The sequence below is a fragment of the Colius striatus genome, chromosome 25 (genome assembly GCF_028858725.1).
Source record: "Colius striatus isolate bColStr4 chromosome 25, bColStr4.1.hap1, whole genome shotgun sequence".
Classification (NCBI taxonomy): Eukaryota; Metazoa; Chordata; class Aves; order Coliiformes; family Coliidae; genus Colius; species Colius striatus.
The window spans coordinates 4,293,389-4,319,975 of NC_084783.1; the positions used below are offsets into that span (position 1 = coordinate 4,293,389).

The window sequence follows — 26,587 nt, forward strand, 5'->3', positions numbered from 1 at the left end:
CCAAAAGAAAGGCTGCAGCAAGAGGTCATGTGTTATCAGACTCCATGGAGAAACAACTTACAAGCACAAATAAAGTTCCAAACTGGAGTCTGTAACTGGCCACGTGGAGCATACCCAGCACAGCAGGGCCTGGGCTTTTTCAGAAGGATACTCACAAAGATGCTGCTTTTTCTGACTCTGGAAGTGCTGTTTTGGCCAGCAGTGAGCTGAGAGGTTACCAGAACCACTGAGTTCCCACGTGCAGTCCCTTTTCTAGCCAGGGCTGCATCTCCCCAGTGCTGCACACTGCTCAGGTTAAACACTTGGTTGAATTATGCTGTGAGAAGGAGCTTAGAGAGCAACTGGGGACACTGCCATGCTGTCAGGCCTGGGCAGGCAAACACCTCCAGACAGTCAGTGTCACGAGCAGCTGCAGAGAATAACCCTTAACCCCAGTGCAGGAGAAAGTCTGGCTTCAGTTTGTCACCTCTGGGAGGTGTTTTTCACAGTGCTGCCTTTCCTCCCTAACCCTGCAGGCAGCCCAGCCTCGTGCTGTGAGTGGGGCAATGAGTCAGTGACAGAAGGGAAAAGGCCTGGGACGTGACCAACAGCCACTGCCTCAGCACAGCCCTCTCCTGCCTCTCCCTCCTCATCAGCCACAAAATGGGTTTCTGACAATCAGCAGTAAAAACCTCTGTGGTCTGTACTTCTCCAGACTATTTCTGTAGTACAGAGGGATGAATTACAAGAAGCCACAGCAGCTAATGAGCTGTTCTCCAGCCTCTGCAGCCCTGTGATGCAGATGGTGGCTGGGCTCTGCCATGTGACACGAGCCATCTGCCCTCTACACGTGTGGAGCTGAGCAAAACCTTTTAGTTTGGGCAACTGATACAGCTCTTACTTGTATTTTAAGCTTGCCCTGTGCTTTGTACTTCCTTATTTTGAATCTCTGGTCACTGTCTAAGGTCCAGGTTGGTTTCATCTCCCTTGTAGTGAAACGACCTGTGTTTAATTCCTGCATCACTAAGGATGTATCAGTTGAACTCCTGTGAGAGGAGCCTCATGGTTTCATTCCTCCCCAGGAGAGAAGGGGTTAAGAGGTGTCACATGTCAGGCCACTTTTGCTGGACACATTTTGGCTAAAGAGTGCAGCTTGGTCCGCTGCTTTACTACTTACAGCCTCTCTGGGCAGTTGTCTGGCTGATCCAGGTATCCTCCATCCATGACAAACTTTAGCACCTGTTCGTTGGAGAGTCCCTGGTAGGGCTGCTCTGCCAAACTGCTGATTTCCCAGAGGACAACACCAAATGACCTAAGAAAGAGAGAAGAACTCCTGGTGAGAACAAAGCATCCTTCAGATCTATGAGTGATCACCTCACTTCAGAGAACACAGACTTGAAAAGAACACAACTATCTTTTTAAGGAGGTTTCAACGCAGTGGGTTTGTATTGTCTGCACTCTGAAGGAGCCAGCAACACACAATTTACAGTGTGTGTGTTTAAACAGGCAGCTCTCGAGCTGGAACCCGTCTGGGGTTGCAGAGTACAACTTACCACACGTCAGAATAAGCAGTGAAAACACCATCCTTCAGGGACTCGGGTGCCATCCACCGCACTGGCAGCAGCCCTTTGCCTCCTTTACGGTAATAATCTGTCTCATAGATGTCTCTGGTCATGCCAAAGTCTGAGAAAAGCAATTGGGATGTGGTAAATGCCTCTCCTGCCATGGTGCCTTTACTGTGCAAAGTCTGCAGATGAATGTTTCTCTCCTTTGGCTCCAGGCTGTTTTCCTATCCCCAGTAAAGCCTCAACAGCTGTTTGTCACCCTGTGATGAACACTCAAAACATTTCCCCTTTCCCTGCATTTTTTCTGAGCCTCAACAGAGACTCCAGAGTTCAAATTTTTAGTGGCAGCCTCTAAACATGATTTTTATTCACCCTCTTTAGGACCACAGAGCTCTCTTTGCCTGAAATCCCATTGCCTTGGCTTAAGTCCAAAGAGGTCTGAGGAGCCACCGACCTGTGGAGTTTGGCTTTATTTTTCAACTGTTGAATTGACTTATTTCTAAAAGAGTTTGGGTTACAAACTGGTTCTTGTGGAAAATAAATGACTTTTTTTAAATGCACCTGACCTAATGACAGGACTGTCAACATTTGGTTTGTTGTACCCAACACCTTCTTTGTCAGAATTCCCATGAAAGCCAAGGCCAGTGAGATAACCCTCGGCAGGGCAGCTTGGGCTGGGAAGGCAATACACACTTTGGATAGAGGTTTGAGAATAAAGAAGGTGAGAAGAGCTGCTCTGGCTCCAAAGGAGATGATTTTCTTACTGAAGTTGATACAATTCTTTCACAGGGAAGAATCACAGAAGCACAAGGGCTGGAAGGGAGCTGGAAAGCTCAGCCAGTGCAGCCCCCCTGCCAGAGCAGCAGCACCTAGAGCAGGGCACACAGGAACTCATCCAGGTGGGTATGGGATGTCTCCAGAGAAGGAGACTCAGCAATCCATCTGGGCAGCCCCTGCTAGTGCTCCCTCACCTCAACAGGGAAGAAATTCTTCCTTGTGTTTCTTTGGAACCACTTGTGTTCCAGTTTATGCCCATTGCCCTTGTCCTGTCATTGGCATCACCGAGAAAAAGAGGAAAGTTTGCTGCATTTACAAGGGCAGAGAGTGAACAATCCCCTGTGTTTGCAGGGGTGGTGATGGGCTTTAAATGTGACCCACAGATTTATCTTCTGATCAAGGACACACTGCCTACCTCCAATCTTCACAGTGAAGTCTTCTGCAACCATACAGTTACGGGCTGCGAGGTCTCTGTGAACAAACTTCTTGGCGTTGAGGTAAGCCATGCCATCGGCGATCTCTGCAGCCATCTGGATCATCTCCCTCAGCGTGGGTGGGGGGCGACCAGGGTTATTCTGCAACAGAATCACACCACAGTGGGGGTTGGGAGGGACCTTTAGAGCTCATCCAGTCCAACCCCCCTGCAGTAACAGGTTCCACCTAGATCAGGTCACATAGGAACATGTCCAGGGGGGTCTTGAATCCCTCCAAGGAAGGAGCCTCCACACCTCCCTGGGCAGCCTGGGCCAGGGCTCCCTCACTCAAACACTCAAACAGTTTTTCCTTGTGTTTCAATGGAACTGTTTGTGTTCCAGCTTCATCCCATCACCCCTTGTCCTGGCACTGGGTACAACAGAAACAAGTGCTGCCCCAGCCTGACACCCACCAGTGAGATATTGGTCAATATTCATGAGCTCCCCCCTCAGTCTCCTCTTCTCCAGACTGAACAGCCCCAGCTCCCACAGCCTTTCCTCACAAGGAAGATGCTCCAGTCCCCTCAGCATCTTGGTGTCCCTGCACTGGCCTCTCTCCAGCAGTTCCCTGTCCCTCTGGAGCTGGGGAGCCCAGAACTGGCCACAGGACTCCAGATGAGGCCTCAGCAGGGCAGAGCAGAGGAGAACCATCCTTGACCTCCTGCCCATCTCAATGCATTTGCATCTCAGTGCCATTGGTTTTCTTACCCACAAGGGCTCATTGCTGGCTCATGTTTCATTTGCTGAGCCAGCAATAAATAAAGAAGTAAACAAACACACCCAAATCAAGTTATTCTCTTTTTACAAGAGACTCCCTCTCTGCTGTCTTTACCTCAGCATCAGGTCTCAAAGAGCGAAGGTAACTTTTCAGGTCTCCATGTGCCATTAACTCCATGACCACCAGAGTAGGTTGCCCTTTGGAGACCACCCCCAGGAGGCGAACCTGGAATGGAAGCAAGAAGTTCTCTCAAGGTTGTGTCCAAACACACTGAGCAGAGTCCAGCTATGGAAAGAGGGGGCTGTAGCAAAGCCATCATCCTCCCAAAATAAGAGCTCAGGACAGCCCCACAAAGCCTTGTCGTGCTGAGAAGCTTTGGAAGAGCTGAAGTGAAACGACACAGGCAGATGCATTTTATGACATCTGATATGGAAAGATCCCAGCACTTCCCAATCAACTGCCTCTGTAGACAGGCTGCTTTTGTAAGCTGAAGGTGAAGCTTTGCAAGCACTAAAGAACAATTGGGTATGTGATGGGAGTTGCATTGTGATGCTTACCACATGATGGCAGCTGAACCCTTTCATCACAGAAGCTTCGTTTAAGAACTCGATGCGCTCGCGGAGGCTGGCTGACTCGTTTACAGTTTTCACAGCCACTCTGGTCTCTGGCTCTCCCTTCACTATGTCCTTGGCAATGCCTTCATAGACCATCCCAAAGGAGCCCTGTCCCAGCTCTCTGAGCAGAGCGATCTTCTCTCGTGGGACCTCCCATTCATCAGGGACATAGACTGTTGAGCAGAAGGGAAACGGTTCTGAATTGAGCAAGTATCTTCTGAAAGACAAGTCTGTAGCAGCCTTGTTGAGCATTGCCACAGGATCACAGAATCACAGCATGGTGGGGGTTGGAAGGGACCTTTAGAGCTCATCCAGCCCAAACCCCCTGCAGTAGCAGGTTCCACCTAGATCAGGTCACACAGGAACGTGGCCAGGTGAGTCTTGAAGAGCTCCAGAGAAGGAGCCTCCACACCCTCCCTGGGCAGCCTGGGCCAGGGCTCCCTCACTGAAACACTGAAAGAGGTTTTTCTTATATTGAAATGGAACTTTCTGTGTTCCAGCTTCATCCCATCACCCCTTGTCCTGTTGCTGGATACAACAGAAACAAGTGCTGCCCCAACCTCCTGACACCCACCCTTTAGATATTGGTCAATATTAATGAGCTCCCCCCTCAGTCTTCTCATAGGACACTATGGGCATAAACTTAGAGGGGATAAAAATAGATTAGAAAACTCCTGAAAGACAATGGCAGTCCCACACTGCTGCAGTGTCTAAATGGCTACATGAGAAAGCAGCCACTGAGGCAAAGCTCATTGCTCTCACCATCACTGGCGCTGAGATACTCGGGGTTGGAGGATGCGTAGAGTGGCCCAGTTGGTCCTTCGGTTTGTCTGCAAGGGAGACAAACTCTTCAGCACACTGACAGCCTTTGACACATTAGAACTGAAAGCAGACTGAATAATTCCCAAAGCATGCAGCAAATACAGAGTGTCCCAACTTCCAAAGGCACAGAATATTTCCTCAGCTGTTAATGTTGCAATCGTTATCCAAGTTAGAAGAGACAGCCTTCTTCCCAACAAATGAGCAGAACATTTGCACAGAAGTTTTGCTTGCTCTGGTGAAAACAACATCAACCTGCACTCACCTCTTTTTCACAAGCACATAAGCTGCTCCAATAATTCCAGCAATTATTATGGCAAAGATAATTGGAACAATTATAACAGCAATATTGGGCTGAGCGTTCACTAGGAGAGAAAGAGAGAGTTGCAGGTATTACACAGGTCTGAAACCCAAGTCTTCTCCTCAATAAAACCTCCTCCTTGAACAAACTGCAACAGGAAGCTAGAGGCTATTTCAGACACAGAACACAGGGCTGCTCAGAATGAGAACTCATGAAGAAAAGCCACATATAAGCAATTTCAGTTTCTTGTACTAGATGTACTGATAAATACTTCCCAACCCTGCACAGTTCTCTGTGTGCTGCTTGCTACAACCTCCCCTTCCAAAAAGAACCTCTGGAATCAGGAATTAAGTGTTGAAAACAGAAACAACACTCACAATAATCAGCCACATAAAAGTAAGTGGGTTCTGTCCACGAGCCGTTTCCAGCCAGCGACGTTGCTCGGATGCGGACGCTGTAGTTCCCAGGCTGCAGCCCCCGCAGCTTGCAGCCCTGCTCGCTGGCAAAATGCTTTCGGGACACGCAGTAGTGAGCTTCCTGTGGGAGGAGGGAAGAGGAAGGCTGCCTTACACTCCCTCTGCAACAACCCAGAGCTCTGTAACAGCACACTAGGACTCCTACCTCACCCTCTTTGTCTGGCAAACGTACACAAACGGGGTTTTCACACGCTCGGGTCTTTTCCAGTGTAGTGCTTTGTCCTGGATTTGCATTTTACAGTTTAGCAGTTCAGGTTACAGACAGCAGATGCCATTTGCTGTACTAGACCTCAGCCCTGAAATCTGACCTGGGCTGGCAAGCCCTGCTACCCACACAACACTGGCATTCTGCACGGGCAGCAGGGCTGCCCACAAGCTCTGTGGCTGCTCAACGCTCTCGTCGTTTCTTTAGGCAGCTCCAGTGTACATGTACAGTCTCTGGCCTCCTGTGAAATAAAACTCCTAAAAACCCCACAGCATGCAGCAAGCTGGCAAATCAGATGAGCTCATCTGGTGAACAGGCACCATAGAGCCAGACTTGTATTTCTTGATGTCACCCTGGCCAGACTTCCAGAGCACAGAAACCCACAGGGAAGTTTTATGTCACATTGGGTTCACGCAGAGGGAAACCAGCCAGGACAGAACACCACATGCACGAGGGCTAGTGAAGGCTGGACTCCCAGAGGGAGCTACTTTTCCAAACATGTTGTGTTAAGGGACAAGCAGAAATTCTCACCTCTGTCTCCCCAAGACGACCGTAATTCACCTCGTACAGCACAATGAGGCCATTTGGCTCCTTTGGCTCTTGCCATTTCAAATGCACGGTATTTTTCTCAATCAGCTCGTGGCTCACAGGACCAACGATGTCATCAGCCTTAGCTAGAACCAAGTGCATGATAACAGTTTATTTCATGTCTCTGGTAAAAGTCACAGCTGCCAATGCTTCATCCATCATCCCTTCCTATCAGGACATAAAGACAGCACCAGTCCCTACCACGATATTCCCATCCTGCAGCTGACTCCCGTAGGAAAAGCAGCATTTAGAGACCAGTCACCAACCCAACCCCAAGCTCAGGAGGGTCGTTACCTTCTGGCATGGTCCTGGCACTGACATAAGCTGCAACGCTGCAGCGGGACTCCTGAGCGTCGTGGTTACAGGCGTGGAGCTCGATGCGATAGCCCGTGAAATGCCTCAGCCCTGAGATAACCAGAGACTCCTTGGACTTCACCTTTTCAAAAGGTTTCTGTTCCTCAGTGTTTTCAGCCCCTGCTGCAGAATTGTTTGGAGAGGATGCAATGGTGGGAATCACCACAGTGGCATTTGCCACGGAGCCAAGGTCTCGTCGTTTTCTCGATGGCCTGTTGAATAACACAGGTTACGACCTTACTTGTTATAGTCAGTGTAAACATGTTCATCTGAAAAGGAGGAGATGAAATAGGAGAGCTCAGAGTGTCACTGAAAACTCCAATTCAAGTCTCCTCTTTGCAATGCAACAAAGACATTGAGGACTTTGGGTTTTTTTCCCAAGCAATGTGCCTGGTAACACACGGAGCTTCGTGACATCCCTACCCAGAGATTCCCTCCCTCCACAACTTCACACAGGGGAAAAAAACCCTTAAATTCCAAGTCTAAAATGTTTGCTTGTGAATTCGAGTTCACCTAGATCCTCTGAGCTGGACACAACTTTACTAGGTTGTCTCATGGATGCCTTGTACAGCGCTGCAATGCTTTGGAGTTCATCTATTCATTCTGGCTTTGAGCGAATGAGGTCACACCACAGCCCCCAGCTCTGATGGCCTTTGATGTGACACCTATTCCAAGTGTCATCAACTTGCTCAGACCACTTTCACAGCTTGCTGGACACTCTGAATCCCAAGGCTGAATCCAGACAGATGGATAATTACAACCTTTTCCTGAGAGACCAGGTCTGTGATGTAGTTTTCAACTGCAATACCCAAAACCCACCAGCTCAGGTTACATTTCAGACGTGAGGTTTTGTCACCCAAACGTTGCCTCTCAAACTGTTGCACTCCAGGCTCAAAATTCCTTTTGCAGTTGTAAGAACAGAATGGGCAGGGTGATCCTGTCAACTCCCCTGTTTGCAAGCAAGTGCCACCAGCCAACCCTAATGGCAGACTTTGTCAGTAAATAAACAGAATAAATCCCACAGAATGAAGAAACAACTCACAAACTTCATTTTCTTAGGGGGGGGGGGAACAAACAAACAAGGAACAAGCAGCAAACCAAAACTCCTTGTTCTACCACTTTAGATCCCACCAGACATATGTCACAAGGAACTGCAGGTTGGGAAGTGACTAGGTGGTGAGTCAGTAATGGTGTTCAGTTACACAACAGGAATTCATGCCATCTGAAAACCAGACCATGTATTTCAAGGGGATGATCATCTTTTTGTGTGTGTGTGTGTGTGTGCAGCTATTAAAGGGTACAAAGAGTGACCTGAACTGAACCCACACTTGAGGCACCTCCAGGCTCTAAAAATGTAACAAGCTGCTGAAGCAGATCTCTGCTGCTCAACTGAACTTTCCACTGTCACCCTCTGACTACCAGGCAAATGATTGGCCAACTCCAGTGACAATGGGAGGCTGCAGATCAGATCAAATTGTCTTTTGCCTGCAACCCCCAGCTCTGTTCCCTGGTGTTATTTCTCCTCCAGTGGCAAATGCTGGGAAGCAGACTTTAAGACTTCCTCAAGCTAAACATGGGGCTGCACATAACATAAGCAAATTCATGCACCCGATGCAGAAATGGGGTGCCAAGCAGCAGGCTCAGCAGAGCACCTTCTAGTTTGTTGTTTTCTCTTTCTCTAATTACTAATTAACCCATTTTGGAGCTGCTGTTATCTCAGCTGGTGCATTGTTCTGAACAGTGTCCCCTAACAGCAGGGCAGAGTGCAGAGAGCCAGGTCTGGCTCGTGCCACCGCTCTCCTTTTGAGGATCTTGATGGTCATCCAGAACCTTGTTTGGAGTTAAAGCCCCACACCACTGTTTACAAAGGGTGAATTCACCTGTTCCTCATGTTTAAGAGAATTTTGTTTTTCACAAGTAAAACAGTAATTTGAGCATTGATGCAACACAGAGCAAATCACAGGAGCAGCTTCTCCCTTCTCAAGTAACACAAAGTGAGAAAAGCTTTTGCAGCTGAAGACCCCAACCTTCCCAGAGCTGTTATCCTGCAACTGCAGCAACTCCCCTGCCAAATTCTCCATATTTCCAAACATCTGCTGTCTTCCCATGGTTCTTCCAGTGCCATTTTCATTATTCAGTAGCTCCAATGACCTTCCCTATGAAATATTCAGACTCAGGTTCCCTCTCCTACTGTCAGAGACCATCAGCATGGGGAGGCTCTTGGCTCACAGGAGGATGGAAGGGACAACCCATCACATGGAATATGGCCTGTGCTGGGGGATTTTAACAACCCATTAGCCAGCCTAAGCCAAGTTTTTCCACACACCTGAACTAGTCTGGTAAAACCACTAATGTATTTGTCTGGACAATTCCTTGGATTGATCTGGGAAACCCAGGAAAATAAAAGGTTACTTTTAATATGAAGCATTTCCCAGATCTTGTCCACTCTGTACCTCATGGATATTTGTCAGGGCACAGGTGTGTGTGACAGAGAAAGAGAGACAGAGAGGACAGAGACATGGAGAAGAGTGAGACTGCTGCTTCTGCAGTAGTGATGGTGGAGAACATACATGAAATGACATCATGAACTGGCAGCCATTTATTTCCCCCTCTGCCTCTCAGGACTTTTATCACTTCTGAAACCTTTCCATGCTTTCCACAGAATCATGGAGTGTTTGAGGTTGGAAGGGACCTCTGGAGATTGCTCAATCCATCAGGGGCAGCTAGAGAAGGCTGTTCAGGATCGTGTCCACTCCAAGGATGGAGACTCCACAACCTGGGCAACCTGCCCCAGCATGCAATCATCTGTTTGCTCCAATCTGTGCAAAACTCAATCCAATATAAGAGCAAATAACACAGGGAAGAAGAACCAAAGCATCAGCTTCTGATGGCCACTTTGTTCAGCTACAAAGGGAGGTCATAAAGCACATGGGGTAAAGATAGCTCTGACTGGGAAGGTGGGTATGGCAAGAAGCAGTTAGTAACTTCCAGTTTGCCTTGTCAGTGCAAGTTAACTCACAAGGCTTTTCTTAGCATCTCCTGCAGTAGCTAATCAACCTGGTGAAGGAACAGTTGCTCTGCTTTCTGGAGAGCTTCTGAGCAAATCAGGTGAGATTAGACCTAGATTAAGGCAGAGCATGGCAGATCTGTGGCAGAGCTTTGTATGGACTGGATACTGCACAGGGATCAGACAGCTGGGCACAGGACAGGGGGAGGAAAATGTCACATGGAGAAGGAAGAGACAAGACATCAGGGGAGTTAACTTCTCTACTGCTCTGTCTTCTGCACTCCTGCCATCTCATATCCTCTCCTGGCCTCATCTGTGAGATTCCTCCTTGTGACTGGCAGAAGGCTTTTTATCTCAAGGGGAGGCCAAATAGTGCCTGGAGAGAGGTCAATAAACTACTAGGAGTTACATAAAAAGAATCTGAAGTAAACACACTTGACATTCATTTGCTGGGCTCCAGACAGACTGCCCTGTGAGCAGGCAACAGGCACAGTACAGGGATACTGCTTCTAATTTACTGGGGCCAGTCAGAAAAGACAGGACAGATGCATGAAAGCAGAAAGGTATCTTGACTCCTGACTTAAAACAGCAAAAGGGGCTTCTATTCAGAGTATGAATTAGCCCAGGGGAAGTGGAGATTTCTTCTTCAGCAGGTTGACAAGGTGGCACGTGCTGGTGATTGGTTTCTTCCTAAAATACATACCCCAGCAAGTGGCCTGAGAAGCATCCTGGGCTGGCTGCACAGTAACATTGAAGAAAAAGAAAAACAATAGATCAGGTTGTCAGAATGGTCTGCCCACATCACAGGGAGTTTGGGGTTTGGACATGGCTTGGTTCTCCTCTGCTTTTGAGCATGTCCTGTCATCCTTTTGGACACAGAAAGTTGTCCTTCTGATCAGCACTAACAGTGAAGAGATAGCAAAAGGAGTGACTCAAGGAGTGATCCAAGCTTCAAGGTGCCAATTGCAGGCATCAAACCAGGCTCATGGAGAAGAGACACTGTCCAGCAGCACCCTCAGTAACCCTCAGTGCTGCAACACAGCTTTTGTCAAGCAGATGAAAATATATGTTGATTAACTAATGACAGCAAGAGAATAAACTTGGAGCTGCCAATGCATGACAGTGAAGAGGGTAAATCGTTTCAGACTCTAACCTGACTCCCAGTCCTTCCTCTGTAAGTTGCATATGAAGTGTGAAGACATTCAACACCACTTAACGTGACACTCTGTGTGCCACTCAAAACAGGACATTCACCACCCACAGCAGTTGCATTCCTCATGGTATTGGAGGTATTTCCCTGACTAAGTGCAAGGAAGACTGCAAATACTGCACTGAAGGACAAGGCTGTGGTGTGGGAGGCTTCTCTTTTCCTTTCATTTCAACTGGATGAAAAGCTAGACCACAAAATGTGAGGACAGAAAAAGAAGTGCTACTTTTGGCATCACACAAGTTAAATGAGCTGCAGGCATCTAGCTATTTGTTAAGGATTCTCACATCATTCTCAAGCTGAGGAGAATTCAGAGACAGGAAACAAGAGCAGAATCTTCCAAACCTGTAACAACATCAGTTGCAGGTGCTCAGCTCTCACCAGCCTCCAACACACGTATTCAGCTGCACTACACAGCCTCATGGAAGCCCAGGCTGGGCCACACAGCCATGTTCAGTCCAATAATCAGCCCAACAGTAACCAATTACATTTCTCTACCCCTGACCATCTGGGTGATATTGTTTGAGATTTGTACCTGGGGACAAAAACCTCATTGTGAAGATAGTTCTCAAACGTCTTGCGGAAGGCGGATTCCTCCAGCTCCTTTTGTATCTGAGAGTCTGTTTTAGGACAGGAACAACATTCTCCACTGACATCCTCATTCTCACTTTGATTATACTTCTGAGGGTCTTCAGATTCAAAAGGAGGAGACCATGTCCTTGAGGGCAGTTTTAATCCTATGGACAAAACAATTTTCATATAACTCGCATCTGACACGGCAGAAGCACATTGTTGATCCTACAAGGATCCAAAACCAGTGTACAGAAGGTTCACAGCACATCTGGGCAACCTGAGCTTTCAGATCCAGGGCTGAGCAGCTTTTTCCTCTTCCACAAGAGACTTTTGATTCAAAGCTGTGTTGTCTTTGAAATGGAGCTCAGATGCTGTGGTCAAGTAGAGCTGCACCCCAGTTCAGGTAACACAGGGCAGCAGGTGAGATTTTGGTTCTGAAGGAATTCCAGAACAGGCTCAGGATGCCTTCATAAATTGGCCACTGATGGGCAGAAGCACTGACATTTTTTCCCTATCTCCATGGCTATGACTAAACTTTTTACTCTGTTTAAAAGGAACAGGTGCAGAAGGGAGATTCCCAGAGGGGAAAAATACGATCGCTTGGTAAAAAAAGTGGTTTTGGAGAGCTTTTCCACATTACTTGGCAATCACACCTAATGTATAATGTCACTGAACAGTGGGAGGATACAGCTGCATTAGGCATCCAGAGCAGCCCTAAAGACTGTGAAACACCTGAGAGCTCTGAGAAAGTCTGAAAGAAAGGTGCAGAAACACCCACTCACCTTTTAAGCAGTAATCAAGTTCATAAAGCTCACTATCTTCTGCCTGCTGCTGCCAGAACACCAGGTAGTGTGTGATGTTCCCATTGGGCTCTGAGGGTGGCTTCCACTTCAGAATGATTTGGGATGAAGAGTTGGAAACAGATATCGGATCTAATGGGACTGACGGGACTGTGTGGGGGGGAAAGAAACAGAGGTCACTTCACTGCTCTGCAAGACCTTGACAGAACAAAGGGCAAACACAGGCAAGTTTCCATTTCCATGGGAATAAACAGTGCTCTCCACAGCAGGACCCCCAAGCATCCTGCAGCAGGATACACCAGCATGCACACAAGCTCCACCTGGCCACGGGAGCCTGAGGGGATGAAGTGCACGTTGGCACCACGTCCCTGTGCAGAGAAGCACACATAGGCCCATTTGTTAAGGAATGCCTTCCTACCAAAGCAGAGCAGCAGTGGCAGTGCAGTTTTATAGACATGAGGCTATCATGACTGCCAGGCAGAAGACTCTTTAGGTCTGTTTTTCACTTGCAAGGCAGTGTCAGCTCAATGGTACTGACCAGTGGCGTTAGTCTGCACGTAGATGATTTCACTCTTTGCGCCGTACGTTCTTCGCTCGTCAGAGAAGGTGACCAGAGTTTTAACAAACACAGCATACTGTGTCCATGGCTTCAAGCCCCTCAGAAGCCAACCTGGCTGGGCCTGGGCTTTAGGCTCATTTGATCTTGGGGGTGGGTCAACATCCACAACTGTCCAGCTATTCGACCCACAAGCATCTTGGCCATCAAACTCGGTCACGTTTTGGTAGGGCCTTTAGAAAAAGAAACAAACAAAAGAAGTTTCAGATGAGGAGAATCCTAATTCAAGTTCTAAGAAATACTTCTGAAGACATCACTGAAAGTTATAATCCTTTACCCTTCGGAGAAACTTCAACTCTCTCATTGTATGTATTCTGCAAGTGAAGCATAGGGAGCTTTGCAACCCAGTCTCCTAACAGTGTTACAGATCAGGTACTGATCCACAGATCACAGGATCACAGCATGGTGGGGGTTGGAAGGGACCTTCATCCAGTCCAATCCCCTGCAGAAGCAGCTCCCACCTAGATCAGGTCACACAGGAATGTGTCCAGGTAGGTTTTGAAGCCCTCCATGGAAGGAGCTTCCACACCCTCCCTGGGCAGCCTGGGCCAGGGCTCCCTCACTCAAACACTGAAATAGTTATTTCTTTTGAACAATCATGGAGGACAGGAGAAGTGCCTGAGGACTGGAGAAAGGCCAATGTCACTGCAGGCTGCAAAAAGGGCAGGGAGGATGAGCGAGGAACCTACAGGCCAGTCAGCCTCACCTCCATCCCTGGGAAGGTGATGGAGCAACTCATCCTGAGTGTTATCACTGAACATATGAAGGAAAAGGTGGTTATCAGGGGGAGTCAGCATGGATTCAATCAAGGGGAAATCTGTTTGACCAACCTGATGCCTTCTGTGAGTGCATAACCAGCTGGCTGGATGAGGGGAGAGCAGTGGATGGCATCTACCTTAACTTCAGCAAGGCTTCTGACTGTCTCCCACAACATCCTCATCAGAAAGCTCAGTGTGGGTTAGATGAGTGGAGGTGAGGTGGATGGAGAGCTGGCTAAATGCCAGAGCCCAGAGGGTGGTGACCAATGGCACAGAATAGAGTTGGAGCCTGTGGCCAGTGGAGTTCCACAGGGAACCCAACAACTAAACCCAGGGTAATTATTTTGAGCTTCATGAAAATCAGCTCAGCAACCTTCACTCTAAAAGAACATTTCTCACCTCAAAGGGAATAAAAACCTCATCATCCCTTGGAGATAGTGGGGAGATGACAAACTCCATGGTTAGTGTATGTCTGTCTAGAGGAATTGGATCACCTATGTTTGGATTGTTCTTAAATGAGGAACTTGGACTTCTCAGTAAGTCAGGGATCCCAATGAACACTTTTATACACAGGTAACACTGGAAACTTAAGTGTAGGAGAGAGAATCACAGAAACTAAACAGCTATGCCCACAGCAGGTTTATTATCTACTCTTCAATGGCAGCTGCTGTCTGGGGAGGCCCAGCCTGGCTGTTGTGCTCTGGGGGATCACTTACGCTTCCTTGTAAAAAAGCATAAACCCCAGGAGATCCCGGAAATCAGGAGGCCAGTAGGGCTCCCACTTCAGCAGGATCTTGTCATGAGAGGTTCTAATGGAAGAAAACTTCAGCAGTTCATTTTCACCTGTAACAAAAGAGAAAAGACAACCATTTTGTTCCTGCTAAAATAGAAAGGTTTAATTACTTTAGAAGGTTATTTCCTCCACAGTGATGAGAACCCTGGCACTGAGGAGAGCTGTTCATTAAAACCTTCTCTTACTTCAGTGCTATTCCTGCCCTCAGCCAGGGGTGCAAATGGATGTTATTCATAGAATGGTAGGGGTTGGAAGGGACCTTTAGAGATCATCTAAACCTTAGGAAGTCCTCCTAAGACATCTCCCTGAGGGTGTCCTCCTCAGGTTCCCAGCAGCTTAAATTTTTCTGTGCTTTTATGAAATGATCCTGTGGAAGAGTTGAACTGAATTCTAAGAAGTGAGAAATTTAAAGGCAACGCTTTTTCAAGTTCATGATCACCTGAAGAGCTGAACCCAGTCATGTGGTTTGCACAGAAGGCAGAGGCTACCAAAACAAAGCGTGTGAATTCCCAGCCCTGCCTGGGAGCAGCATGGTCCCTTTGCAAACAGGAGGGAGGAACAACAAACAGTTGGAGGAGGGTGGAGTTTTGAGGCTCAAGGGACACATTACAATACTATGTCCAAGCAGCCCAAGAAGGACAAGCTGTGGAGCTCTGATTGGATTTGCCACTCCTGCAGTAGCTGCACAAGGGAGGAAGAACATTCATTTCACTGGCACCACATCCAGAACAAACAAGGGCCTTTTTTTGTTGTAAACAGGATGTTGCCCATGTGAAAACTAGACTTGAAATGTAAAAACAAACAAAAAGCCAAACACACTGTCAACCTGTGGTTTGAGGTGGAGGGTGGCACAGAGAACAGCTCAACAGAGTGGAGTTAAAGCTGGCAAAGAGAAATGCAACTGTCTCCTCCAGCTGCCCTTAAACAAAACATGCAGCCAGCCCTGGGAGCTGTGCAGAACCACACAGCACAGCTGGGCTTGAACCCCAAATCCACTCTCATCCCCAAATGTGGGAAGAGCTTGTTAGTGTGTCTTGGGAAGAGATGACTTTTACAGGCAGCTCATTCCTTGTCCCTCCTTCAGTCTGCCCAAGGCTAGAGCTGTGACATCCCTGAAGGTTCTTCACTGGTAGGTTTTGGATTAGTACTGCCAGTTTTTAGGCAGGCATCACTCCATTCCCTTCTCCCCACTGCACTGGCATGGCTGCATCTGTAGGTATGTGGCAAACCAGATTAGGAACCTGATGCAACTGAAAGATCTTCCCTTTTTATGTCTGTTCACAAGTAGCTATATCAGCACAAGGGCAGAACTGGGAAAGGGGCTATTTAAGCAGTGCTGTCACCAAATGCAGCCATGGGGTGATCTGACCTGCACTGAAAGCTGAAAAGAGCAAGGGGCTGAATCAGTAATTTAATTAACACTGGGGATTTGGGTGGCAACACCTGGTTGAGCATCTAGTGTGTCAACCCATGTGTGCTCCTGTTCCTGTGTGCACACAGAACTTTGTGGGGCTAGACAATAAATCAGAGCAGAGATGACACAACCCAAGAACAAAGTAGAAATGGCTTGCTAATTTTTTTACCCATGTTACTTCCACAGTCTGGTTCAACATGTGGCCCTGTAAGAATGTTCCTGGCACAAAAAGGGAAAGGGGATTGTGTGTGGCACAGAATGGGAAGAAACAGCAGGGCTGGGAGTGCAGAGGAGATGTGCTTATGGCAGTATTATTGCCAAAAGAAGTGTCTGCAAAACTGTATCTTCAACAGCAGGACTTTAGTTAAAGCATAAAGCATCACTGTGTGTTTGCTCCTTAGCCACGCTGACACACCATTTCATCCTTGTTCTTGGACAAACTGTTAGCTTGAACACCTCTGAGAAGCATCAACACAAACTGTTACAAAGAATTCTCTGACTATTGTCATAGCAATTCCCTCACGTGGCTCCAGAGATGTTCATGGCTCAGAGATGATCCTGTCCCTCTGCTAAATATATTCTGTGTGGGCACTGTGGCCTCATGACATGGCAAAAGAAGATGATGGCTATTAATCAGGTACTCAGCAGCTACACAAAGCCCTAGTCTGGACTGAAGTTATGGTGCACTAAACTCTTCAAAAAGACCCAACAATACACTTGACCCTGAAAAACTCACAGCTGAGCACACAAAGAGCAGACTTGACCAAAGTTGGCAAGGTAGGCTCCTGGCCAGATGGAGAACCTGTAAGTACTTTTACTCCTGGCATACTGACAGTGTCACTGCAGTGCACAAGCAAACAGCAAGTCACATGTGTGGTGCTTTACCAACAGGACACTGGAACAACATCACAGGCAAGGCAGAGATGATGAGGTTAGCAAGGCAGAGGGAAGGGAAAATGATGCCTTCTGAGACTTTCTTACATGAGGCTTGATCACCATTTGTCTTCAGGGCTATGTCATTCCTCTCCTGACGCCCCTTTGTCCCAGAGATCTCCTCCATCCTGTGGATTTCGGACAAACACAGTTTGGGATTGTAGTGGAAGAAGAGTTTGCCTCGTGCAATAGTGAGGTTGTGTTTACTCCAGTCCCAGAGCTGGCGAAGGTTCTGGTTGTCCAAGGCATAAAATGAATAATTCCTGAAAACAAAGAATGAAAGTGTGGACTGAGTGGGGATCCACTGAAAGCTCTTCTTTCCTTATGCACTAATCCAGATACTAAAGAAAAATTAACACAAAATCACCCTCTCTGGTAGGTCACAAATCAGAGGAACATTTAAACATAACTTTTGCATTGTTTACCAATACAAATCACCCTGACAACACTGGCACTTCTTACACTTCAAATCCCTAAAATAAAGTATCCTTTGAAAGAACTCACCCAGCTTCAAGTGTTTCCCCTCTAATCAGATGAAGTTTACGAAAAAAAGAAAGAGAAACCAAGGCATAAGAGCGGCGAATTTTTAGATAACCTGAGATTTCCTCTATCAAGCCAAGATTTGCTTCTAGCTCAGCTGCTATGTTATCTATGGAAAGAAAAACATCAGTTTTAGTTTTGTGATATCACAAACACTGATATTGGAGCCCAAACCCATGAAACAGAACTGCTTTCTGTGAATTCATAAGACCTTACAAACAAAAACCAGTCGGCAAAAGATCCCGAATGAACACCACAAGAGCTTTTGCTTTGTGGTTATTTTTCTGAATCTTTCTCACTTTCAAAGTGGTCAAATAAATGCCTCAGCTTGCAGATGGTGTCATATTCACCAATCTGACATCCAGTGCTCCCTGCCCCCTCACTCATGCAGAACTTACTTCCTCCACGGATATTTATAACTAAGCTGCCGTTAATAACTGTGCAGCCGCGCAGCTCCTGTGCCGACGTCACCGAATCGATCGTCTTCTCCTTCCCATAGTCACAGACCTTTGGGCAGGGCCCTGCACAGGGTGTACAGTGCAAGCTGAAAAACAAGAGTCAGGACTATAGATGTGATGCATTTGCAGAATGTCAGCTGGGGCAGCCCCAGCAACTCTCAAAAGCAGAGTAAGCAGCTGAAAGCGACAGCGATCGCACCATATGCCAATGGATTCACTGGCACGTGGCTCTTAGGACTGACAAACAGCTCTTGAAACTGTCACTCCCACATATTGAATGCTACTTGCTCTGTCCCTTCCTACATAACAGAAACCAGAATGATTTTGACATTGGCATCCTGACCTGGATCAGGAACAGTGCTGTCAGCAGGAGCAGGGAGATGATCATTCCCCTGGACTCAGCTTTGGTGAGGCTGCACCTCCAATACCGTGTCCAGTTCTGGGCCTCTCTCTACAAGGACATGGAGGTGCTGGAGAGGATCCAGAGGCAGCTACCAAGCTGGGAAGGGGTTTGGAGCATGTCTCAGATGAGGAAGGGCTGAGGGATCTGGGGCTGTTTAGCCTGGAGAACTGAAGGCTCAGGGGAGACCTTCTCACTCTACAACTACCTGCAAGGAAGCTGTAGCCAGATGGGGTGGGTCTGTTCTCCCTGGGAACAAGCAACAGAGCAAGAGGAAACAGCCTCAAGTGTCACCAGGGGAGGTTCAGGCTGGATGTGAGGAGGAATTGCTTTGCTGCTAGGGCTGTCAGGCATTGGAACAGCTGCCCAGGGAGGTGCTGGAGTCACCATCCCTGGAGGGGTTTCAGAGCTGGGTGGGTGTTGCACTGAGGGGAATGGGCTGGTGGGTGATGGGGCTGGGACAGAGGCTTCACCCCATGAGCTGAAAGGGCTCTGCCAGCTGAAATGATTCTATGATTCTACTTTGAACAGCCCATCCACCAGGATGCTGCTCTGTGCCATACACAGCAGGGGTTTCGAGATCAAGAAACCCAGGCCCAGTCTCCATCCCAAAATCATTCACCAAATGTGTAACAGAAGAGCAGAGATCTGGCTCTTTACCTCAGAAGCCTCTGGTTAAGGACTGTACATGAAGTAGCTTGAAAAAAACAAAGGCAATCAAAGCATGTGCTTTGTGCTCTGGGGAAGTGTCTCTGAAATATCAGCTCGTCCTGGTCATAACATCACAAGAACGTGTTCACAAGTGGTTCTGAGAACTAAATGCTCTAGGAAAAGCACAAAGCAGTGCTGTGAGGCCCTACAGAGAGCAGCCTGGATGAAGCAGAGCAGAGGCAGGGTGGCTGTTGTTACACAAGCAGCCTATCTGCTTTGGGGGCAGCTGGATCACTCGTTCGAAAAGCAAAACAGGAAACGGAATTCAGAGTCCCATCAGACTGAATTCCCTGAAATCGTTACGCCAGCAGCGACTGATGTGAGCACAGAGCTACCAGTATTCATAGGAAATCTGACTCATCACTATATATTATATTATTGTGGGGCAAACAACAAAGTTTTTGGTGATAAACAGCTCAGCAATATAAATTATTTAACTCCTTTGCCCAAAACCCTGGGAACAGGCAGAACGGCCATTCCCTGCCCTGACTCATGCTCTGCTTGTTTGTTATGTTGTCCATTTATGTCTGGCACAGCTTGAACCTGCTCAATGAAAGTAATTACAGAGATAAGGGACAGATATTCTGAGAAAGACTCACTCAAAATACCCCATGCTCTTTTGATTAGACACGACTTCTCCCCATTCTGCTTAATACAAAGGTTTTCTAGTCTGAGGACTGCCTTGGAGGGGAAGGGCATCATCCTACTTGATTACAGAAAGATCCTTCCAATTGCTCCTCTTCCTTGTCCTCTCTGTCGATCTCCCTTTCCCACTTTTCAAGACTGAGAGGAATCAAGGGCAGCCAAAGGAAGAATAAACTACTGGCACATGGTAGGTCGACTTATCTGCTTTTAATGACTTGAATTAGCAAGGTATTAGCTTGCAAATCATACTAAAGTAGAACAGGTAATTGTCACAGACACCCCAACAGCAGAAACTTTTCTTAGAATCACAGCATGGTGGGCGTTGGAAGGGACCTTTAGAGATCATCCAGTCCAACCCCGCTGCAGAAGTAGCTCCCACCTAGATCAGGTCACACAGGAACGTGTCCAGGTGGGTCTTGAAGCCCTCCAAGGAAGGAGCCTCCACACCCTCCCTGGGCAGCCTGGGCCAGGGCTCCCTCACTCAAACAGTTTTTGCTTATGTTTAAGTTGAACTGTGTTCCAGCTTCATCCCATTACTCCTGTTGCTAGATACCATCAAAAAACGTGCTGCCCCAGCCTCCTGACACCCACCATTCAGAGATTTGTCAACATTAATGAGCTCTCCCCTCAGTCTCCTCTTCTCCAGACTGAACAGCCCCAGGTCCCGCAGCCTTTCCTCACAAGGAAGATGCTCCAGTGCCCTCAGCATCTTGGTGTCCCTGCACTGGCCTCTCTCCAACAGTTCCCTGTCCCTCTGGAGCTGGGGAGCCCAGAACTGGCCACAGTACTACAGATGAGGCCTCCCCAGGGCCGAGCAGAGGGGAAGCAGAACCTCCCTTGACCTGCTGCCCACACTCTTCTTAACACATCCCACACCCTGGTGAGGAACACAGCCTTTCAGTCCTAACTCCTCAGCAGTGCTCTGCTTGTCTACTCAACAAAGGGTGACCAAGTTCCTCACATATGGCTCAGCAGCACAAACCATGGCACAGAACACAAAGAAACACCCTCTGTAAGGCGAGAGAACACTCAGCCCAAAAACTACAGCAGTGTCTTGTACTCACTTGCTGGAATTCATGATGTACCCCGAGGGGCACTCATGAACACACTCGTTGTTGTGGATAACGTGACAGCCCGACTCCCTGGCGTTTTTGCACTTGTTGTGCAGCTCCTGGCAGAAGCTGAAGGTCACACACCGCCAGCCCTCGAAGCGATAGTAACCCGGGGGGCAGGTGTCCACGCATCTGCCTTCAAGGTAGAAGTTGCGGCAGGCCACACATTTCTCAGGGTCGTTTGGCTCGGTGCAGTCCCCGAGACATTCGCTGTGACAGCACTGACCCTCTGAGGTGCAGCCCTGGGACTTGCAGGCAGGTGGACAAACTGTGGAGACAAAAAGATAAAAGGCAGCTGAATATCACAAAGGCAACCCAATGATGTATGATGGAGAAAGGCTTTTGGTCAATGGCACTTCATCCTTAGCACCTTTCTTTTCTGGAAATAACCTTTTTGCAGAGTGTTCTTATTGCTCCTCACTGTTCATTAATGCTCATCTTCAAAGAGAAAAATGAGTTTTCCTCTTCTCTCAGTCCAGTACTACAAGGCTCCCAGGAGAGTGCTGGGGACTCCAACATTACTTCTGAAGCCTGTAAGTGATGAAATTCTACAGCAAGAGCTTCCCAGCCTGGGATAGCCAGTTTCAGCCGGGAGATTCTAGTTTCTTAAACTAAGAAACTGTGGGAAATCTAGATTCTTAAAGTAAGAACCCAGGTTTCCCACAGTAATGTTGCAAATAATGCACATCCAACAATACTTTTACATAGCCCTTCAGCTTAATCAGGATTTGCTTCCTGTCTGTCAACCTGGCACCAGTTTCCCCAGAGGAAGCCCAACACCCAACACAAGTTCTTCAGTGATTCTCCCAGCAAGTCCATAAAGAAGGGTGCCCATGAGTGTGATTACTTGAGGTTTTTCTGGTTTACTTTTTAATTATCCATTACTTACTGCCTCACAAGGCTTTTAATGCTCACTTTGGGCTTTGAAACAGAAATCAAGCAGCAGAATAGCAAACACCATGACTAACGCTGAGCAAGGAGCTGGAGACTGAGCAAACCCAGAGGAGCTCTGGGAAGGGAAGCACAATCTCACCCCTCTGACACTCAGCACTTGACAATCAGTCACTGCAGTTCAAGCAAGGCTGAACTCATTAAACCCAACTGCTCAATCCAGAACAAGTGAGAAAAGGTGTTATAAAGCTGAAATCACCACTTCAGGAGCAAGCACCTAAGTCAAGCAGGACACAGACATTTAAATGGCTGGAGGAAGAACTTTAGATGAGGTACAGAATCACAGGATTGAGAATGGCAGGGATTGGAAAGGACCTTTAGAGATCATCCAGCCCAACTCCCCTGCAGAAGCAGGTCCCACCTAGATCAGGTCACACAGGAACGTGTCCAGGTGGGTCTTGAAGCCCTCCAAGGAAGGAGGACCTGTATTTATCATGGGCCTGGATTTATCCACATGGTGACAAACAGCCTTTGGGCTACAGCTGTGAATTGCTAAAACACAGATCAAGACATCACCTTTTTCTCATCAAACAGGAGAGTTCTATCTGGAGGCACATCTGAACAACTTCTGATGTCCTGTCCAAGCTCCCCCAGTGAAGGAAGACAGAGATAAGTCCTTCTGTGATCTGCACTGGCCAGACCAAGTAACTTCATGCTGAATTAACACCATCTGCCCCAAAATTTCCCAAGCTTTCTGTCCAATATTCAGTGTTGAAGCAGGAGGGGCTTTATTTGTGGAGGTCCCAGACACATCAGTGTTCAGAGATTAAAATGTTACTTTGAATTTCTGGCTCATGTGTGTGAACAGATCAATAGTGGAACATGATCTGGTTTGATTCAACTAAATGAGCAGCAGTAGGATTCATGGTACAGTGTGCAACTGAAGTTCTGATCATCAAATCCCCAGCTGTGGTTAGGGAGAAAATCTCCCTCTGCCATGCTGCACACCATATTAAAGGATTGCAGAATTAAGTGTATTAAAGAGGTTAATGCCATTCCTGGAATAAGCAGCAGTAGCAGAAACAGACAGGGTAGTAAAGATGAGCAACCTCTGTTTCGTTCCAGCCTGATAAATCCTTTGATGAAATGAGAAATGGATAAGGTGGAAATTCTACCATGAGGCCAATTTAATCTCAGATATCTTTCTGCTGCCACGTCAGTCACTCACTGCAGGTTTTTCCTCTGTGCATTCCTTAAGATTCATCCATTAAGAAGCAGCACAGGAGTTTATTTCAAAGATTGGTTTTTTTATGCTGACTGACTTTTTGCCCTCTTCCAGCAATAGGTTTCATTTCAAGAAGCTGATCAAAATGCAATGGCCAGACAGAAGCAATCTGCAGGTGACATCCTGTACTAGACTAAATAATGAGAAGCTTGTTTTAAAAAACATGGCTATACATCCTTTACCAGGCCACAGATGGAGCAGAGTCTAGCAACAGATGCCATGGCTGCAGTTTATTACAAACACTGGCAGCAGAAAATTCCAGCCTTTAGTCCAAAACACTATCAAACTTACTCATTCCAGTCTAAAATAATGAGATTTATGGCTGGGGGGTGGAAGTCTGGGCGATTTCTCACACACTTTTCCATGTTCCTCACTGAACACTGACACTTCAATGTCCTGCAAGGACTTCTTCACTTGCTAGTGGGGTGAAGCATCCAGCCAAGGCACACAGGAATGATTTGTGCAAGCTGAGGGTGAGTGCTGGCAGCACAAGTCACACTGTTCATCGCTGCTGGTGCTTGCTGCAAAAAAGTATCTTCCCAGATCTGTTTCCCACTTCAGAACTAAAAAGTTTAAGATACTCAAAAGCCAACATTTGCTACTCAAGGAGCCAGTGGCACAGATGGGGAATTTAGAAAAGCTGGCCCTCATGCAAAACACCTGGTGACACATGGCACCTATTTAACATTATGCCACAAAATGTTGTTCTTTAATTTGTTATGGAAACTAATCTTCAAAGTCCTGGGCTCATTTACACATCTTGAGCTCAGCTGCAAATATTCACAGGGCAGAAACAGTTTCAATTCTCAACTTGAAAGGTTTTTAGAAGATAAAATTAAAACTGTTCTTAACGTTTCTCTTTTTCCTGTTCTATGAGCTTTTGATGTCTGAAAGGCAGCTTGAAGAAATCAAAGCATTCAAGGCAACAACTTTTTCTTTCCATTAAGCACTCAAGAACAGAAATTGTCAATCACTATTCATAGAGTCACAGCATGGTGGGGTTGGAAGGGACCTTTAGAGATCATCCATCCCAACCACCCTGCAGAATCAGCTCCCACCTAGAGCAGGTCACACAGGAACGTGTCCAGGAGGGTCTTGAAGCCCTCCAAGGAAGGAGCCTCCACAGCCTCCCTGGGCAGCCTGGGCCAGGGCTCCCTCACTCAAACACTGAAACAGATTTAGATTTAAGTGGAACTGTTTGTGTTCCAGCTTCATCCCATCACCCCTTGTCCTGTTGCTGGATACCATAGAAAAAAGGGATGTCCCAACCTCCTGATACCCACCATGCAGATACTTGTAACTATTAAAGAGCTCCCCCCTCAGTCTCCTCTTCTCCAGACTGAACAGCCCCAGGTCCCACAGCCTTTCCTCACAAGGAAGATGCTCCAGTGCCCTCAGCATCTTGGTGGCCCTGCACTGGCCTCTCTGCAGCAGTTCCCTGTCCCTCTGGAGCTGGGGAGCCCAGAACTGGACACAGGACCCCAGATGAGGCCTCCCCAGGGCCGAGCAGAGGGACACAGAGTAGAGAGTACACTGTTCTGTGCAAATCCTCATTACACACGGTCCTGAAAGTATGTATGCTAGAAAGCACCCAAAAACCACATAGAAACCTCTCCAGAGTATCTTCACTACCACATAACTTTTCCTACAGCACCCACATGATTCCCAATCGGTCAGATGGGTTTTTTCAGCTGGTTTTTTTGCTGCCACGTTATGTTTTTTCACTGCAGGACAACACTGAATAGGTTTGTGCTGACCAAGTGCACCTCATTCACTTCGTCATAGAGGTTTTCAGGCTCTAATAACTGTCATTGGCCCATGTAGATTTGCCTCTTCACAATGAGATCACACTTGTGGGAGCTGTGACGTGGTCCAGTGCAAATCCAGGCTGTGCAGGGTCTGCTTAGGTATAGCACCCACACAGCCCCAGCCTCTGGGTAATGCTGTGGGACTTCTGGAAAATGCAGTGCCTCCACCTCAGTATGGGGAAAAGTGTCACCTCTCTCTTCTTCTGTGAGGAATGAAAAAAATGAAAAGGGAACTTCATAAATCCTGGTTAGAGACAGGGGAGCAGCTATTTTGGGACAGAGGCAGATGCCACCACACTGTACCATGAAAACTGCTGCAGGAATACGTGCTCTAGCATTGGCACCAGAGCAGCTCTGTCCATTATGGCCATGAAAACTCCTCAGCAGATCTTTAAGAACAGGATTTTCAAAATCCCTGCCCCAAAGACGATAAACAGCATAACGCTTCTCAATCAGCCCTGGATAGGGGAGAAACAGAGCTGCCACAGAGGTTCAAACCTGTTGTTCCAGGGGTGAATAAATATTTAACTTAGCTAGAGTGGCTCCCAAGACTTTGGAAACAATGCATTTTACGAACCTTTCTGATTAAAGATTCAAACTGACATTTCTTCGTGCTGCTGAGGCCCAGCTGGGGGGGACAAAAGGCAGCGGAGTCAGCGCAAAGGAATTTCTACCTCTGTGGATTGCTCCCATAATTTCACCACTTCCCTGTGCTTCAGGTGAAAACAAGAGACACTGATACTGTAAACATATTCCTGAGCCAAGGCAGGCACCCAGGAGATCCATATTTAACAGGCAAGTCAATCAAGCACTAAGCTGCTCAGCTAATAAACAGTTTGAATACTGAAGGACGATTAAAAACATTTGTGTTAGGTCTTGTTTCTTGCTTTCTGCTAAACAAAACCATGGCAGCGAGTCCTCAGGAAGAGAGAAAAAAGAAAAGACATAAAAACCACTCAGGGTAAGTTTTGCTACTCCTTTGGGATCCTCTGCCACTGGATGTGCTTAAATAGCAACGTCCTGGGTGAGCCCAGCTGACTGTGCAAAGAGCTGGTGGTTTGGGTTCGATCGGGGTACACAGCTCATGGGGGAAAACCTAAACCACACGTGTGAATGTCAGTGCTGTACGGGGACAGATGTTCCCACACGGTTTTGGTACCGATTGCCCATGAGTTGACATGATCTTTCTACAGTGCAGTGGCAGTCTCAATGTGAGCGTGGGTCAGCAGGGGCAGCCCGGGCCGCTGCAGCTCCTCTCAGGCAGCCGGGGCCAGCAGCGTGTCCCTGGCGAGCCGGCCAGGAGCAAACTCACCTGGCACCCCTCAGGGCTTTTTTTTCCCCACAAATTACACAAGCTCTCTTTTGATTTGTACAGACAAGGCAATTAGGAGGCTCCAGATCCAACAAAGTCCAGGACAGAAAACAACTGCGGCAGGAGAACCGCCCTCAGCCTCAGCCAATGCATTGGCTGCCTTTGCAGGGAGGCATCCAACCGCTCTGCTATCTGCACAAGGCAAACATGCCTTAACCCCTTGCCTCCCGCGCTAAAACGGGGCCCCCAAACAAGCCTTCACCTCCCCCCACACCATCCTCTGCCCACCACACTGCAAAACTCATTCGCCTTAAATGCATTTTGCTGGCCCTGGCAGGGTTTTTCTCACGGGGAGCGTTTAACTCATGAGGGGTTCTTAGAACCAGGAGAGAAACAGAGAAAGCCAGGACAGAGCCAGCTTTGGCACGGCTTAAAATGGCTTGTTTTGGCCGTGC

General features: G+C 47.6%; 1 protein-coding gene across 1 annotated transcript in view; it reads right to left on the minus strand.

Moving 5' to 3' along the window:
* Window positions 1-26,587, minus strand: part of INSR (insulin receptor) — a 62,979-nt gene that overhangs the window by 6,353 nt on the left and 30,039 nt on the right. The window contains 18 exon segments of the mRNA XM_062014824.1: window positions 1,157-1,291; window positions 1,533-1,662; window positions 2,737-2,896; window positions 3,627-3,737; window positions 4,070-4,299; window positions 4,889-4,956; window positions 5,211-5,310; window positions 5,624-5,783; window positions 6,459-6,601; window positions 6,810-7,081; window positions 11,619-11,820; window positions 12,439-12,606; window positions 12,995-13,245; window positions 14,547-14,673; window positions 17,019-17,233; window positions 17,475-17,619; window positions 17,909-18,054; window positions 20,789-21,104. Of these exon segments, the coding sequence (XP_061870808.1) occupies window positions 1,157-1,291; window positions 1,533-1,662; window positions 2,737-2,896; window positions 3,627-3,737; window positions 4,070-4,299; window positions 4,889-4,956; window positions 5,211-5,310; window positions 5,624-5,783; window positions 6,459-6,601; window positions 6,810-7,081; window positions 11,619-11,820; window positions 12,439-12,606; window positions 12,995-13,245; window positions 14,547-14,673; window positions 17,019-17,233; window positions 17,475-17,619; window positions 17,909-18,054; window positions 20,789-21,104 (3,079 nt within the window).